Genomic DNA, 17,319 nt, shown 5'->3' with positions numbered 1-17,319 from the left:
AGTTGGATTTGTAAACCACTGAACCACAACAGGAACTCCTAATCTCCACTTCTTCTTGTCACATACCCTCAGTGTCTTTCCTGCTTAGTTGGGACCTACTCTTCCCAAAGGAAGGTGTGAATGGAGAGGAGGAACCTCGGCAAAGGCTCATAGATGACCTTGGAGCCCCAAACAACTTCCTACCTTGTCTGCCCTGCCCAAGGTGGGAACAGCATTGAACTTCAAGTCCTTTACCCCCCCAGCCAAAGGGGGTGGCCACATGCAATCCCCATGGCAGTTGGGACTCAGGAGGAGGAAGTGCGGGGTGGTCAGATTTTGTGGGGGAAGGACCAGGGAATAAGGAAAACAAAGACCTTCCCTGTTTTGGGTGCTGAGTGAATGGAGCATCCATTTACTTGAATCTGATGCCATCTGCTGGTCCAAGGCAATCCTGAGTTTTCAACCCAGAGTTTTTTATGAATTGTAATAATTCAGCATCAATAAGAATCATTCATGGAGTGCTTTCTGTGAGCTACTGCTGTGCTGGGTGCCTGCCATATATCTCCTTGCTTTATCTTTAAGATAATCCTGTGTAGCAGGTTCCAATTCTAATGAGAAAATGGAGACACGAACAGTTACTAACTTGCCTGGGTCACAGAGCTAGGAAAAGGTGGGCTTTGCCCAACTTGACAACAAAACTCCCCCAAAGAGCTCCTTGCACTCCTTGTATCCACTTGCCCTCATGCTCTTCTCCTTTGTAGAGACGCAGTTCATGTGACTAGGCGATCATTAGTGTGGTTTAAACTTTGAAATTCAAAATGGTAAACAGAGGAAAACCTCACTCCCATCCTTCCCCACGGTTTACCCTTGGCATTGGCAATCCATAGTCCCAGGTTTATCTTTATCCTTCCAGAGAAACTTAATGTGTATTTCAGTGTGTGTGTGTGTGTGTGTGTGTGTGTGTGTGTGTGTGTAGTCTTGGTCCCTATTTTTACAAGTAGCAGCTCTCTAAATTCCCTGTTTTGAATTTTACTTTTTTTCTTTGTTTTAAATGCCTTCACCCTTGGCATATGGAAGTTCCTAGGACAAGGATTGAATCTGAGCCGCAGCTGAGACCTATGCCACAGATGTAGCAATGCCAGATCCTTTAACCCACTGCACTGGGCAGGGGATTGGACCTGGGCCTTTGCAGTGACCTGAGCCTTAGCAGTCAGGTTCTTAACCCACTGCGCCATAATGGAAACTCTACTTTTTAAACATATCTTAGAAATATATGGCGATAGGAGCTCCTGTTGTAGCTCAGTGGGTTAAAAACCCACTGTGAGGATTTGAGTTTGATCCCTGGCCTCACTGAGTGGGTTAAGGGTCTTGCATTGCTGTGGCTGTGGTGTCGGCCGGCAGCTGCAGCTCCAATTTGACCCCTAGCCCGGAAACTTACATATGCCGCAGGTGTGGTCATAAAAAGAAAGAAAAATGGCTATAGTGTATTCTATTTTATGAAAGTACTGTATTTCATTTAGCCTGTCTCCCTTTATTGATGGGTAGTTAGGTTATTGGAAGTCTTTTGCTATTGTAAGCAATGTCTTGTATAGACGTTGTTATGTGCCCACGTGAGACTATGACTAGGATAACATCCTAAAGAGGGGAAAGTGCCAAGTCTAAATGTTTATATAGTATTATTAATGATAGCTCTTGGAAGATTGCCATCCTAGAGATTGTATTAATGCAGAGTTACATCGGCAGTAGACGATTTTATCTTTCCCCACATTCTCATCAACAGAGTAGTGCAATATTTTTAAATTTTGTGATTCTTATGGATAAAAAGTGGAATCACGTTGAAGTCGTCATTTGCTCTATTTCTACTACACCTAAATAAGAAGGATACTGAGCCCAGAAAGAAAAATTGGGATGCAATAAGCAAGGATGAGAAAACACGCACACACAAATCCCACTACCACTACCATAACCATCATCAGCCAAAACCTGTCTAAAATATTGGTTAATCACAGAGAGAGAATGTAAATATGTATAATTATATTTGCTTCACAAATACCTGATTTATATATTAAGTGAAACTTCAAGCCAGGATTTATCTAACCATTTGTGATCTCTCTTCGGGGTCGTTAAATTGTGGTCAGTGATTTGTCAATGCAGTCTCTTCCACTCCTGGGGCGATCATAAGCTAAAATATATTTGTAATATGTTAGATTATAGACATATTAGGAAGCAAAATATATCATTCAAAAATTATTTGCAATGGGAAGGAAAAAAGAAAACCCCCAGCAGATTCTAACCTTTAAACACTATTTTGTGTATAATGTATTAATTTATCTATGTGAGGATAGATAATTTTCTTCCCTCCTTTAAATATATCCTTGTAGTTTCCAATTTTTGGCACAAAATAGTTTTTTTTTCACTTCCAAATGGCATTTATTAATAAAATCTTTTAAACATAATAAAATAAAATACCAGTTAATCAGACAGAGGAATGAAGAAACGATTGTAACTACAAAGACCACTAGCGGAGTTCCTGTCATGGCTCAGCAGTTAACGACTAGTATCAATGAGGACGCAGGTTTGATCCCCGGCATCGCTCAGTGGCTTAAGGATCTGGTGTTGCTGTGAGCTGTGGTATAGGTTGTAGGTTGCAAATGCAGCTTGGATCCCTTGTTGCTGTGGCTGTGGTGTAGGCAGCTGAAGCTCTGATTCGACCCCTAGCCTGGGAACCTCCATATGCTGGGGGTGTGGCCCTAAAAAGACTGGAAAAACAAAAAACAAAAAACAAAGCCGCTAGCAATAATGAAAATTTAAGAACAAGGTGGAACAATCACAAATAACGAGAGTGGGGCATATAAAGTAAAAGCATTCTGAAGTCTTTGTCTTGTTTGGAAGGAGGGTAGAGATAATTGACCAGCTTCTTCTTCTTTTTTTTTAAGGGCTTCATCTGCAGGATTTGTAAGTTCCTGGGCTAGGGGTCAAATTGGAGCTGCACCTGAGGCCTACACCACAGCCACTACAGTTGGCATCCGAGCCACATCTGTGACCTATGCCATAGCTCGGGGCAACGCTGCATCCTTAACCCACTGAGCAAGGCCAGGGATTGAACCCACATTCCTCATGCATACTAATTGGGTTCTCAACCTTCTGAGCCATATTGGGAACCCCATCAATCAGCTTCTGATGTTGCTAAATTAGATAGTCGTGTTGAAAATGTGGAGGTAAATCTTGGGTCTCGTGCTTCATGGAGGCTTTTACCATAACACTCTCCAGGAGGCCCCATTGTGGCTCAGCAGAAATGAACCTAACTAGTATCCATGAGTTCTCAGGTTCGATCCCTGGACTCACTCAGTGGGTTAAGGATCTGGCATTGCCAGAACTGTGGTGTAGGTTGCAGATATGGCTCATATCTGGCATTGCCGCAGCTGTGGCCTAGGCCGGCGGCTATAGCTCTGATTTGACCCGTAGCCTGGGAACCTCCATATGCCATGGGTGCGGCCCTAAAAAGCAAACAAAACAAAACCCAAAACAAAAACAAATTCTCCATTGGGGTACCACGGATTTAACCAGCTAATCACAGAGGAAGCCTTTGATTTACAATTGGCTATTATAGTTATGAGCAGAGCTGGCCTGAGGTCATCCCAGCGTATTTGGTAAGGCATAACTCAGGTATTCCAGGCTCTCCTCATCAACTACATCATAATCCTGCATTCTTTTATGGAAGTGAAGAAGAAAAAATTCTACTGTAGTCTCCCATTCAATGAAATAGTGTGTGTGTATACACACACACACACACATAAATATATGTACACACACACATAAATATATGTACACACACATATAAATATATACACACACACATATATATAAATATATACACACACATATATAAATATATACACACACATATATAAATATATACACACACATATAAATATACACACACACATATGTATACACACACATATATACACACACACATATATAAATATATATATATTTATTTATTTATTTATTGTGGCTAGTCATGATTTTTAAGGAATTCCAGGGAAACTTTCTGTTTCAATGTCTATTTCTTCTCTTTTGTCCACATGCATTGGGGATTCAGAATTATAACATTTCGTGTTGACCCCTTCTATCAAATGTCAACTTCATCGGCCTCATTATGAACTCTCTCTAGATTGTTAGAATGTTCTCTTCTCGTGCCCAAACATGACAAACTTTTATTCTTCCTAACATTATAGTGGATTGTAGCCCTGTCACTCCACCCAGGTTTTACATTCTTTTTTGGGGTTGAGTGGGGTACATCTGTGGCATGTGGAAGTTCCCAGGCCAGGGCTGGAATCTGAGCTGCAGCTGTGACTCAAATCACCATTGCAGCAACACCAGGTCCTTAACCCACTGGGCCACAGCAGGAACTCCTACACTTCTTAACCATCATCTCATACAACCTATGGTATTGGACATGGAGTGCTATGCTAAATAAATAATATACTTACAGACCACTTTGGTGAAATGGAATCTATCAGCATATGGAAGTTCCCAGGCTAGGGATCGAATTAGAGCTACGGCTGCCAGCCCACACCACAGCCAGAGCAACGTGGTATCCGAGCTGCATCTGTGACCTACACCACGTTGTAGCTCACGGCAACACCTGATCCTTAACCCACTGAGCGAGGCCAGGGATCAAACCTGTGTCCTCACGGATACTAGTCAGATTCGTTTCCTCTGAGCCACGACAGGAACTCCTAGAGTACTTTTTTCTTTCTCTCTTAGCCCAGTTTCCACGTACCTAAACTGCTGTCAGTGATTCTGCAGGTAAACCATTCTTCCGTGATGAGTAGCCTACCCAGCGCCTAATGACATGAAGCTCCTCTCTCTTGATTGGTTATCTCTCTGAGGAGTTTCCAATCCCGAGGAAGCCAGAAAGATGTCTCTGCTCTTAATGAATATTTTTGTCTGTGTTGTGTGTGGGCAAGCCCCATTCGGAAGAGGCTGATGATTTATACAACCTCATTTTCTTTTTCCCCCTCCAGAATGGGTTCTAGCTGGGTTCCCTGGGTGGTGGCTTTGTTAGTGACGGTAATCAGGCTGGACTCCTCCATGACTCAAGGCAGAGATTCTCCAGGTAAGAACACAGTGCTTTTTTTCAGGTATATTTGCAAGAACTGGCATGGGGGGATGGATGCCTTTCCCGAACCAGTCTGGACTGGAAGTGACGTCTGGCTCCAAAGAGCGTGTTCTCCCCTTTGACAAAAAAGTATTCCTTCCTTCCTTATGACACGCAAGGGACTGATGGGGAAAGGGACTTCCTGTCCCAAAGCCATGGATTCAAGGAGTGGGGAGGCAGGAAGAAGGGAAATCCATCACTTGCTTAGGGTCCTTATTGTATCCGTGTCAGTCTGAGAAGAGCTGCTGTTCTTCAGCCAGGAGTTTGATGATTTTGACGGTTTCAGTATTTATCCAATTGGGGTATATGTGGATCCAAGAACTTGTAAACAAAGTTTGCTTCATTTGCCATTTTTAAGCTTCTTATCATATGGTCAGATTGTACCCAGCGATTTGGAGAAATGAGAGAAGTTGTATATATTATCCCCATCCTCAGGTTCCCAGGTATGTGTATTTACTGCTGTTGTTTTTCTAGATTAAGAATTAAGCTATGCAAACAGGAAGCGATGTTATTTTATGAAAACATATCAGAAGGAGACAGGATATAACGTGCTAAAAACAGAACCCCTTTGAATGTCAAGGTCTCATTAGACATAAAAGAGGAACAAACTTATGGGTAGGAAGAAGATCACTGTTCTTATTGAACAGAAACCTCTCTGAGCTTATAATGTTTATTCAACAACACACACAAAATCAGTAAGACATAAAATCTGACACAGCCCTTCGAAAAAAAAAAATTTTTTTTTTTCTGATTTAGACTGTCAGAGGACAGAGAGAATTGGAGGTCAGAGCTGCACGTGAAGTCAGCTGTTATTAGAGGTTAGTGTGGCTGGTCCAGGAAGGCTGCCATTCTTCCACTCAGCTCAGTAGGTCCTCTGAACTTAGAAAAGAAAGCCAATCTACCACTCACTATCAGTAACAGCTATCCTGTAAGTCTCAAGTTAAATGCCAGGGAGATCCTTCCTGATCAATCTGCGTTATCAATCCATTTGAATTTCCATGTATATTTTGTTCTCAAGTGCACAGAATGGAGTTAATCCTTCCCAGTGAGGTCATGGCATCTGTGATCATTGATCAGAACAAAGACTTTCGGAGTTCCCATTGTGGCGCAGTGGTTAACAAATCCGACTAGGAACCATGAGGTTGCGGGTTTGATCCCTGGACTGGCTCAGTGGGTTAAGGATCTGGTGTTGCCAAGAGCTGTGGTGTGGGTTGCAGACGTGGCTCGGATCCTGCGTTGCTGTGGCTGTGGTGTAGGCCGGTGGCTACAGCTTCGATCCGACCCCTAGACTGGGAACTTCCATATGCCGGGAGCGGCCCAACAAAGACACTCTCTTCTCTGCCCTTGTCTCCATTCTCCCTCCCTCTCTTCCAAAGATATCCATTCTAATGTGTCTGGCATGTCTTGAAGTATGCGGGTGGCTTTTAAAAAGACATAGCATTGTTCTCCTGTGTATCTTTTAAATTTTTAATCAATGTCACCACACATCGAATCACATTCTGTTTCTCTTCTTACTTAACCCTATGCTCTTGAGCTCTTTCTCGGTGTTGCTCATGAACTCAAACTCATCTTGACCAATGGGGAAGCAGGTCTGGGAGGGGAAGGGTCTGTTTCTATGTAAAACTCCTGGATAAAGAACTAGAACTCAGGTCGGCTGAGACCTAACCCTTTAGGCTGAGACCAAGCCATTTACTGGTTTCTTTCTTAAATTTGGCAGCGCCTCTGATCTAAGACTCCCACCACTATCGTAGTCTGTTTGGGCTGCTATGACAAATGCCACAGACTGGGTGGCGTCCAAACAACAGAAATTTATTTCTCATGGTCCTGGAGGCTGGAAGTTCACGATCAAGGCTCCAGCAAGGTGAAGCCTCCTCTTGGTTCAGAGTTGGCGCCTTCTGTGTCTTCACGTGGTGGAAGGGACTGGGGATCTCTCTGGAGCCTCTTTGATAAGGGCACTGATCTCATTCATCAGGGCTCCAGTCCTGACCCAAGAACCTCCCCAAATACCACCGACTAATACTGTCACTTATGAGGGTTGGGATTTCAACATATGAATTTGGGGGGGGGCACAAACATCCAAACCACAATACACTAAATCCTACTGTGTCTTACCCATGCAGACTGCTTAAATAACTTTGGAAGATTAAATTGTTTTGGAGAACTTGAACTGACTAGAAATGAGGGGCGTTGTGTGATAGTTAATGCAGAGCTCAAACTAATCACTACCAATAACAATAAGGTACATTTTTTTTTTTTTTTTGTCTTTTGTCTTTTTTGTTGTTGTTGTTGTTGTTGCTATTTCTTGGGCCGCTCCCACGGCATATGGAGGTTCCCAGGCTAGGAGTCGAATCGGAGCTGTAGCCACCGGCCTACACCAGAGCCACAGCAACGCGGGATCCGAGCCGCGTCTGCAACCTACACCACAGCTCACGGCAACGCCGGATCGTTAACCCACTGAGCAAGGGCAGGGACCGAACCCGCAACCTCATGGTTCCTAGTCGGATTCGTTAACCACTGCGCCACGACGGGAACTCCTCATTTTTATACAGTCATTTTCTTTGAACAGTAAGGCACTTTGACAGTAGAAAATCATAATGGAGAGGGATTTGGATTTTTTATTTTATTTTATTTATTTATTTTTTTGCCATTTCTTAGGCTGCTCCCGCAGCCTATGGAGGTTGCCAGGCCAGGGGTCGAATCGGAGCCACAGCAATGTGGGATCCAAGCCGCGTCTGCAACCTACATCACAGCTCACGGCAAAGCCGGATCGTTAACCCACTGAGCAAGGGCAGGAATCGAACCCGCAACCTCATGGTTCCTAGTCGGATTCGTTAACCACTGCGCCACGACGGGAACTCCCGGATTTGGATTTTTTAAATTCCTTTTCATTGGAAGTGGTTAATAGAAGCGCCTCCAAAGAGGAGTTCCCGCTGTGGCCAATCAGGATTGATCGTATTTCTGGAGAGCAGGGATGCAGCTTTGATCACAGGCCCGTACAGTGTGTTAAGGATCTGGCATTGCCACATCTGCGGTATAAGTCACAGTGGTGGCTTGGATCGGATCCCTGGTCCAGGAACTCCATGTGCCAAGGAGAGGCAAGGAAAAAAAAAAAAAAAAAAAAAAGAGAGAGAGAGAGAGAGAAAGAAAGAAAAGCCTCCAAAGAAAGTTTAAGTTAACCTTGTATTTCCCATCACCTTGTTATTGCAAACATTACTACTGTACTTCTAGTGTTGCTGATGATAAAAGGCATCTTTGGGCCATGAATTAAAGCTATTTTACCCAACGTCAATGGAAGTAATGAGGTCATTACCTTACTAGAGCCACCAGAGGGGATGAGGTCTCTGAGTAATTGTGCAAAGGTCCAGAAGAAAATTCTTGAGAAAACCCATAGTGAGTGGAAAGTGGAGGGGAATTTATTTCACGCCTGTGATGAACCTACCCCGCATGTCTTTGTCCCACCTCCAGCCTCTTCTCATTTTACTCCAGAAGGAATAGATAGAATGATCCTACTACTGAAAAGAATGTTCTTGAACTATTCCGTATAGGGATGGATATTTTTGACCTGGGTTCCTGAGAGCTTGGCTTGGAGAAACAGCACAGTATCTGGTAAAACACAGTCTACCAATACTTGTCGAATTAGTGAATATTTGTTGAATGAATGTTTATGTCTCTTGGCTCATGTTGGCTTGCTTCTTCAGATTCCATGTCTCCCGTTTGGCTGGTAGGATGGCCCTCAGGCTTCTTTCAAATGTGGATGTCTCTTTGCTAAGCCCCATGTGAACCAGGATGGGGCTTGGGGGAGAAGAGGTTACTTTGGCCAATTTACTGAGGTCAGAGGCCTCCTTTCAAATCCATGTGGTCTGGAATAATAAACCCGCTCTGGTTTCCTAAGGGTGGGGGCTGGTCCATAGCCTTTTTTTTTTTTTTTTTCTCCCCAGAAGATTTTGTGATTCAGGCAAAGGCTGACTGTTACTTCACCAATGGGACACAAAGGGTGCAGTTTGTGGTCAGATTCATCTTTAACTTGGAGGAGTTCGTACGTTTTGACAGCGACCTGGGGAAGTTTGTGGCCTTGACAGAGTTGGGGCAGCCTGATGCTGAGCTGTGGAACAGTCGACCAGATATCCTGGAGAGCAGCAGAGCATCTGTGGATGTGCTCTGCAGACGTAACTACTGGCTGGGTGCGCCCCTCACCGTGGAGAGAAAAGGTGAGGTCTGGTGGAGTTCAGGAATTGCCCTCACCTGACCCTGACTGTGGATCATCTTCCTTGAGCCAGGTGGTTTCCTGCTGCAGGATACTGGGTTAGGAGCAGGGGGGTTTGGGTGTGTGTTTTGTCCCCAGCTGTGGCTCACTCCCTATCCTCACGGGTCGGGTCCCTGTGGACTTGGTCCAAGATCCCCAGTTCTCAGGGACTTATGGACCAGCGTGTTCTCAAATACTGGGGGACAATTGTGGGATGTCTGAAAAAGCCTAAAGCCTCCTTATGGTGGGGGGGGGCGCTCCCACATCCAGTGTCTGAGTCTTCCCCAAATTTCCAGTGTCTGCTCGGGTCATCTGGGAAAGAGATTAGGGGCAGAGACCGTCCCTAAAGAAAGCCCCGTGCTGGCTTCGTGGTTTCCTTCACAGTGTCTCATTTTTCTCTCCCCTCCTAGTGCAACCGGAGGTGACAGTGCATCCGGAGAGGACCCCGTCCCTGCAGCTCCGCAACCTGCTGCTTTGCTCTGTGACAGGGTTCTACCCAGGGGCCATCGAGATCAGGTGGTTCCGGAACGGGCAGGAGCAGAGAGAGGGGGTCCTGGCCACTGGCCTCATCAGGAATGGAGACTGGACCTTTCAGACAGTGGTGATGCTGGAAATGACTCCTGAGCTTGGGGACGTCTATACCTGCCTTGTTGATCATCCCAGCCTGCTGAGCCCCGTTTCTGTGGAGTGGAGTGAGAATCAGCTTCTTGTACTTTCGGGGTCCATCTGACTCAAGACGGGTCCTGAGCTACCTCCATGCTCATCCTGGTCAGAACACTAGTTTGTCCGTCCTTCCCTGATCTAAGGGAACCATAGAAATTGGGGTCGTGGGAGGAAACATGCAGAGATCTGTCTTTGTATCTTCCAGACACTAAGGAGGTCTAATCGTCTTGTCCCTTACTTCCAACTTTGGGAACTAGTGTTCCCTATGCTTTGGTCTTGGCATTGAGGGGGCATGCTAATTGGCTATCAGAATAATTAACAGAGGAGTTCCTGTGATGGTGCAGCAGAAATGAATCCAACCCGAATCCATGAAGATGCAAGTTCTATACCTGGCCTTGCTCAGTGGGTTGGGGATCCGGTGTTGCCGTGAGCTGTGGTGTAGGTTGCAGATGTGGCTCAGATCCTGAGTTGCTGTGGCTGTAGTGTAGGCCGGCAGCTGTAGCTCTGATTTGACCCTTAGCCTGGGAACCCCCATATGCCTCAGGTGCAGTGCTTAAAAGAAAAAAAAAAAAAAAAAGAATAATTAACAGAAACTTCATGGCTACAAACCTTGGCTTCCAAGATGTATTCCTTCTCCAGATAGCACTGGATTTGTGCCCAACACAGGCTCTGGGATTTTAAGAACTTACACCAAGGGTGGGGAGCTTTTTGCTAACTTTGACTTGTTTCTCATAGGAGCTCAGTCTGACTGTTCTTGGACAAAGCTGCTGATTGGAGTTGCAGCCTTCCTGGGGGGGCTAACCTTCCTCCTGGTGGGGATCATCATCCACGTCAGGGCCCGCAAAGGTAATGAGCTCTGAGGGGTCCCTGCCCTGCGCCCCCCAGCTTCTCCCACTTCCTACTTTTCCTGGCGTCGGAGATACGAGCCAGGAAGGGCTGACTGCGCTGCCCACGGACCACAGGGATGGTCTTTTCTGAAGCCAGAAACCTTCCAGGGGGCCACTGGAGATGGAGTTCTGGTCCCGCAGGCCATCCCCTGCTGCTCAGGACAATCACATTTGGTCCTAATCGGGGTGTACTAGTTTTTCCTTTTTTTTTCCTTTTTAAATTCCAGGACGTGTGGAGACTCAGCTGTCCGGTGATGAGGTAGTGTCTCCTTCTTTATCTTTGGGGGGCCAGGTTGTTCACCCCTCCTTTGGCGGAGGGAGGGCCATGGGGGTAAGCTGTCAGGGTGGCTCTGGCTGGGTGCGGGGTCTGCTGAGTCCCTGCGCTGGGAGGGTGGGGCCTCAGGGGACCTTATCGCTGTCCCTGCAAATCTCAAGAACCATTCTTCCCTTGCAGCCACACTAAGGTCCTAGGTGAAGCGTCTCCCCCTGGAGCCTGAAGTGGAACTGAGTGGCCTGGGCCCTGGACAAAGTCAAGGACGTTCAGGAGGTCGATGTTCTGGATGATTCCTTTCCATGAGCCCTTGGAGGCGTCCTGAACTGATTCTAGTTTTGTGTTCTGTGATCATTCATCTCTTACCCTTCTGCCTTTCTTCCTCCTACTTGTCTTTATTAGTCCCTGTTTCTAAGAACAGGGTCCCTAAATCCCCTTAAGACTCAGCTCCTCCCAGTCCCAACCCCTTTACTTTTCTCTGGTGCAGCCCTAACCCAGAAATCACTATTTTCATCTTCTCTCTTGCAACGGCAGCCCCACAGTCCTAAGAGGATGCATATTCAGTCACTGTTCCCTTTTCATTGTTTTTTAGGTCTTTTTCCTTCAAAATAAAACTGTGATACATATAATCCCATCAAATGTATAATTCAATAAATTATTTAAGGCAGAACCCTGTAATTGACACTCAGTTCAAGCAAGAAAACTTTTTTTGGAGTTCCCCGGTGGCTTAGCCAGTTCAGGATCCTGCATTGTCACTGCTGTGGCCCTGGTTACTGCTGTAGTGCAGATTGGACCCCTGGCAGGGAACTTCTGCGTGCCATGGGTGCAGCCCCAAAAAAATGAAAAGAAAAGAAATAGAACTTTTCAATCGACTGCAAGGACTTCCTGTGCTGCAGACCAATCAAAACTTCCGCACTCCCCTCAAAATCAGTCATATGCTGTTATACCGATCACTTTTTTTTTGGTATTTCTTTATAGTCTATTCCCTCAAGTATGAATTATTTGACCCTAAAGCTTAGCTGTCTTTTACGTTTATTTTACTTTACAGGTTTCTCCTCCCTAACTTTTTGTTCCTTATGATTAATATGTTGACATTCCTGAGACATTTAAGATGTACAGTTCTCCACAGTCTGGATTTTGTTGACTGATTTTGTTGACAGATGTCTGGTGCAATTTGCTGGTGAAATTTAAAAAAAAATAAATTTTGTTGGAGTATAGGTGACTTATCATGTTGTGTTAATTTCAGGTGTACAGCAAAGTGAATCAGCCATACATACACATATATATCCATTTTTTTCAGATTCTATCCCCATATAGGCCGTCACAGGGTATTGAATATTTTCTTCTCAGCTATATCATACGTCCTTGTTACTGATTGACTTTTGTATACAGTAGTGTATATCTGCCAATTCCAGCCTCCCAATCCATCCCTTTTCTCAATGTTTCTGCTTTGGTAACCATAAATTTAGTTTCAAAATCTCTGAGTCTGGAGTTCCCGTCGTGGCTTAGTGGTTAACAAATCCGACTAGGAACCGTGAGGTTTCGGGTTTGATCCCTGGCCTCGCTCAGTGGGTTAAGGATCCGGCATTGCCGTGAGCTGTGGTGTAGGCCGCAGATATGGCGCTAGGATTCTGTGTTGCTGTGGCTGTGGTGTAGGCCGGCGGCTACAGCTCCAATTAGACCCCTAGCCTGCGAACCTCCATATGCTGTGGGTGCAGCCCTAGAAAAGACAAAAAAACCCCCCAAAACAAACGAACTTTGAGTCTGTTTCTGTTTTGTGAATTAGTTCCTTTGTATCATTTTTTATTAGATTCCACATGTTAGTGATCTCCTATAATATTTTTCTTTCTCTGACTTCATTTAGTATGATAAATGTTGGTGCAAATGGCTTATTTATTTTTATTTTTTGATTTTGGGGGCCATACCCATGGCATATGGAAATTCCCAGGCGAGGGGTCTAATCAGTCCTCTGTTGATGGACATTAGGTTGCTTCCATGTCTTGGCTATTGTAATCAGTGCTGCAGGAACATTGGGGTGCACGCATCTTTTCAAATTATGGTTTTCTCTGGGTATATGCCCAGGAATGGGATTTCTGCATCATTTGGTGGTTCTCTATTTAGTTTTTTAATGAACTTCCATAATGTTCTCCATAGTGGTTGCACCGTGCTGGTGCAATGTAACATGTCCCTTTGTCCTCTGCATGTCCTGCAAATTGGCATCTGGATAGAGAGGAGTTCTATCATTCCTTCTTCAATCCATGCTTCATTGCTTCTATAAAGAGATACTTCCCAGAGTTCGCTTCATGGCTCAGTGGTAAATGAACCCGCCTAGGATCCATGCGGATGTGGGTTTGATCCCTGGCCTTGCTCAGTGGGTTAAGGATCTAGGGTTGCCATGAGCTGTGGGGTAGGTCGAAGACACAGCTCAGATCCCTAGGTGCTGTGGCTGTGGTGTAGGCCAGAGGTTGTAGCTCCAAAGTGACTCCTAGCCTGGGAACTTCCATAAGCCATGGGAGTGGCCCTAGAAAGCAAAAAATGAATAAATACATAAATAAATATAAAAAAAATAAAAAAGAGATACTTCCTTTCATTGACTAGTGGGTTGCCCAGTGGTACTGGAAGGAAATGATTAGCATTGAATTGTTGCCCTGTATTCTCTAGTTTCAAAATTAATGTGTTTTCCCATTATCCAAAGATGAGCAATTAGGTTTTACTTTTTATTTGTTGTATATAATATACTCCGGGATTTATTTATTTATTTATTTAGCCTTTTAGGGCTGCACCCCGGGCATATGGAAGTGCCCAGGCTAGGGGTCGAATTGGAGCCCCTGGCCTGCGCCATAGCCACAGCAATGCCAAGTCTGAGCTGTATCTGCAACCTACACCATGGCTCAGCAATGCTGGATTCTTAACCCACTTAGCCAGGCCAGGGATAGAACCCGCATCCTCATGGGTGCCAGTTAGGTTCCTTAATCGATGAACTAAACTCAAGGATTTAAATGGTGACCTCTCAGGTTTGGGCTTCAGAGTGCTTGGGAGGGGAGGGTGAGGAGGGAGAGGCAGTCACAGGTCTTCTGTGGGTGGAGATTTGGGGGCAGGAAGATCTCCTCTATAGCAACAAAGGAGGGATGAGCTGAAAGGACACGAGATCGTGTCAAAGTGGGGGACATCGTTACAATGCTAGGTTAACCATTAAATACAATTCCAGCTGGATAAAGTTCGGAAATTTAACAATCTGAAACTTCAGCCTACTTTTATGCAAAGATGAGTCTTGCTCCGAGGATGTGATGTGGCACTTCCACCGCCAGATGGAGCTCGAGACCGGAGTTTAAGTTGATTTCTCCCTTCGTGGAGAGAATCCCGTGGAAAACTGACGTTTTCTAAGCGGCTTTCCTCACGTAGCTTTCCGATATTCTTTCTTTGTCATATTATCTCGGTCTGCAAGGCTCTGAAAGGAGCAATGGTGGGGTGGGGGATATGGAAACTCAGCGAAGGGAGAAGAGGTGGTGAGGTTCCAGCCCAGCCGCGGAAGCCCCCTGCTTCCGTCTCCTCAATGTCTGTCTCCTCTCCTCAAACCCCTTCCTCCTTAGGCTGCTGTTCTTAATGGTCGCTGTCGCCGCCTTTATTAGCTGTAGACATAGGGACCTGGGTGAAAGAAATTGAACTTTAATATTCTATAAAATTAACTATGGATGCAAAACCAAATCTGGTTAATTAAGAGTTGACAAGAGAGTTCCCTGGTGGCTCAGTGGGTTAAGGATCCATGTTGTCACTGCTGTGGCGCCAGAAGGATCCTTGACCTGGAAACTTCTGCATGCCAGGGTCTCGGCCAAAAAAAAAAAAAAAAAAAAAAAAAAAGGAGGGGTGAGTGGGTGGGCAGCAGACAGCAAGTGTTAGCGACCATGTGGAGAAAAAAGGGAACCCTCCTACACTGTTGCCCTAAATAGGCAAAAGACAAAAAAAAAAAAAATCACTGTGTTCAAGAAATCAGTGAATACTAAATAAAGGCATTCTTTTCCTGAAAAGTAGGCTAACAAATTAGCTAATTAAACCCAGAGCTGGGATTCTAACAGACAGCTGTTTAATACCTGTTATCTTCCCCACTTTATTTTCAAAGGAGGGACTTCAGCCCGTGGTAAGAATTTTGTTGCCGCCTCACTCTCTAATTGTGTCTCTTTTTCCGCCTAGTGCAGCCTACAATGACTGTCTCCCCAGCCAGGACAGAGGCTCTAAATCAAACTCTGCTGGTCTGTTTGGTGACAAATTTCTCTCCTCGCCAAGTTAGAGTCAGATGGTTCCAGAATACACAGGAGACGGTTCGAGCTGTGTTCACAGCACTTATTCAGAACGGGGACTGGACCTCCCAGACTCACATGATGCTAGAAATAACACCACAGCCTGGAGAGATCTATATCTGCCACGGGGAGCACCCCAGCCTCCAGGGCCCCATCACGGGAGAATGGCATAAGGGCTCCTTCATGGACGCCAGGGACTCCGTAGAAAAGGAAAAGTGGAGTTCCCATCGTGGCGCAGTGGTTAAGGAATCTGACTAGGAACCATGAGGTTGCGGGTTCGGTCCCTGCCCTTGCTTGGTGGGTTAACGATCCGGCTTTGCCGTGAGCTGTGGTGTAGGTTGCAGACTCAGCTCGGATCCCGCGTTGCTGTGGCTCTGGCGTAGGCCAGTGGCTACAGCTCTGATTCGACCCCTAGCCTGGGAACCTCCATATGCCTCGGGAGCGGCCCAAGAAATGGCAAAAAAAAAAAAAAAAAAAAAAAAAGGAAAAGTGCTGGAGTTCCTGTGGTGGCTCAGTGGATTACACACCCAACTACTATTCATGAGGACGCAGGTTCGATCCTTGGCCTCGCTCAGTGGGTTAAGGATCTGGTGTTGCCACAAGCTGTGGTATAGGTTGCAGAAGCGGCTTGGATCCGGTGTTGCTGTGGCTGTGGTGTAGACTGGAAGCTGCAGCTCTGATTCCACCTGGGAACGTCCATGTGCTGCAGCTGCAGCCCCCCAAAACAAAAATAAAAAACAAAAAGTGCAGGGAGGGCCCTGGGTCTGGTGGGGGTGGCGGCTCTCTTCTTTCCTTCCCTTGGGCATATTCCTTGACATGGTTTCTGGACTGGGAGTTATGGACTGGATCCCACTATCTCAAGCTGAAAGGCACAGGCTGAGCACCGATGTCCTTTTCTCCCAGGATAATGGTGGTGGTCCCTCTGCCGAACCCCGCTCCCAGGCTGCCCCGCACCTTCTGAGGTGCTGCTGTTCTGGGCTTTGACATCAAGGCTGGTGCTAGGAGAGGGTCCGAGGGGGTTACAGGCAGACACACCTCCGGAGGAGCTAGCCTCCCCTCCCCCCATCTGCGGTGCCCCCGTGGGGTCTCCGCAGGCCGTCCCCCTCCTCTATTTGGTTTCTGAACACCTCTGCCTCATACGTGCGGAACTGCACTCCCTGTTCCCGATGAGGACACTGTGGGGTGTTGGGGACAGACGCTGACACGCAGGCTGTTACTTCCCAGGGGCACAGTCTGAATCTGCCCGGAGCAAGACGCCGAGTGGAATTGGGGGCCCTGTGCTGGGGCTGATCTTTCTGGGCGTGGGCCTCACCGTCTGCTTTTGGAATAAGAAAGGTCAGGCACCCTAGAGGGAGGAAAGGGGAAGGCTGGGCTGCTTCACTCCGTTGCGGTTTTCATACAAGAAAACCCCCTGTTCATTTTACTTTGGTGACTGTCTCAAGTGACTTTCAGGTGATCTTATTTTGTGACACCTGACTCCTTAGTGTTCGTGGGTGGGAGTGGAGGAAACGACGGTCTGGGGTTGCTCCCTCATTTCCTTTTTTTTTTTTTTTTAAAGGGACACACCTGAGATATATAGAGGTTCCCAGGCTGGGGGTCCAATTGGAGCTGTAACTGCTGATCTACACCACAGCCACAGCAACGTGGGATCTGAGGCATGTCTGCGACCCACACCACAGCTCATGGCAACGCCGGATCCTTAACTCACTGAGTGAGGCCAGGGATCGAACCTATGTCCTCATGGATACTAGTTGGGTTCATTAACCACTGAGCCACAACGGGAACTCCCCCTCATTTCCTTTTGGAGGCTGAGG

At 46.1% G+C, this 17,319-nt stretch overlaps 1 protein-coding gene and 1 pseudogene across 3 annotated transcripts; both read left to right on the top strand.

Annotated features, from left to right (window-relative positions):
- Nucleotides 4,671–12,432, top strand: SLA-DOB (MHC class II, DO beta). Of its 3 annotated transcripts, NM_001114064.2 has the most exon segments (7): nucleotides 4,960–5,104; nucleotides 9,085–9,354; nucleotides 9,800–10,081; nucleotides 10,788–10,898; nucleotides 11,167–11,198; nucleotides 11,394–11,400; nucleotides 11,403–11,447. In NM_001114064.2, coding segments are annotated over 6 exon segments (832 nt in total). In that variant the 5' UTR covers nucleotides 4,960–4,974; the 3' UTR covers nucleotides 11,403–11,447.
- On the top strand, nucleotides 15,399–16,840 carry SLA-DYB (MHC class II, DY/DQ beta-like pseudogene; annotated as a pseudogene).

This window comes from Sus scrofa, chromosome 7 (genome assembly GCF_000003025.6).
Source record: "Sus scrofa isolate TJ Tabasco breed Duroc chromosome 7, Sscrofa11.1, whole genome shotgun sequence".
NCBI classification, from domain to species: domain Eukaryota; kingdom Metazoa; phylum Chordata; class Mammalia; order Artiodactyla; family Suidae; genus Sus; species Sus scrofa.
The sequence above is the reverse complement of the archived record's forward strand: the minus strand, read 5'-3'. Positions and strand labels throughout refer to the sequence as shown.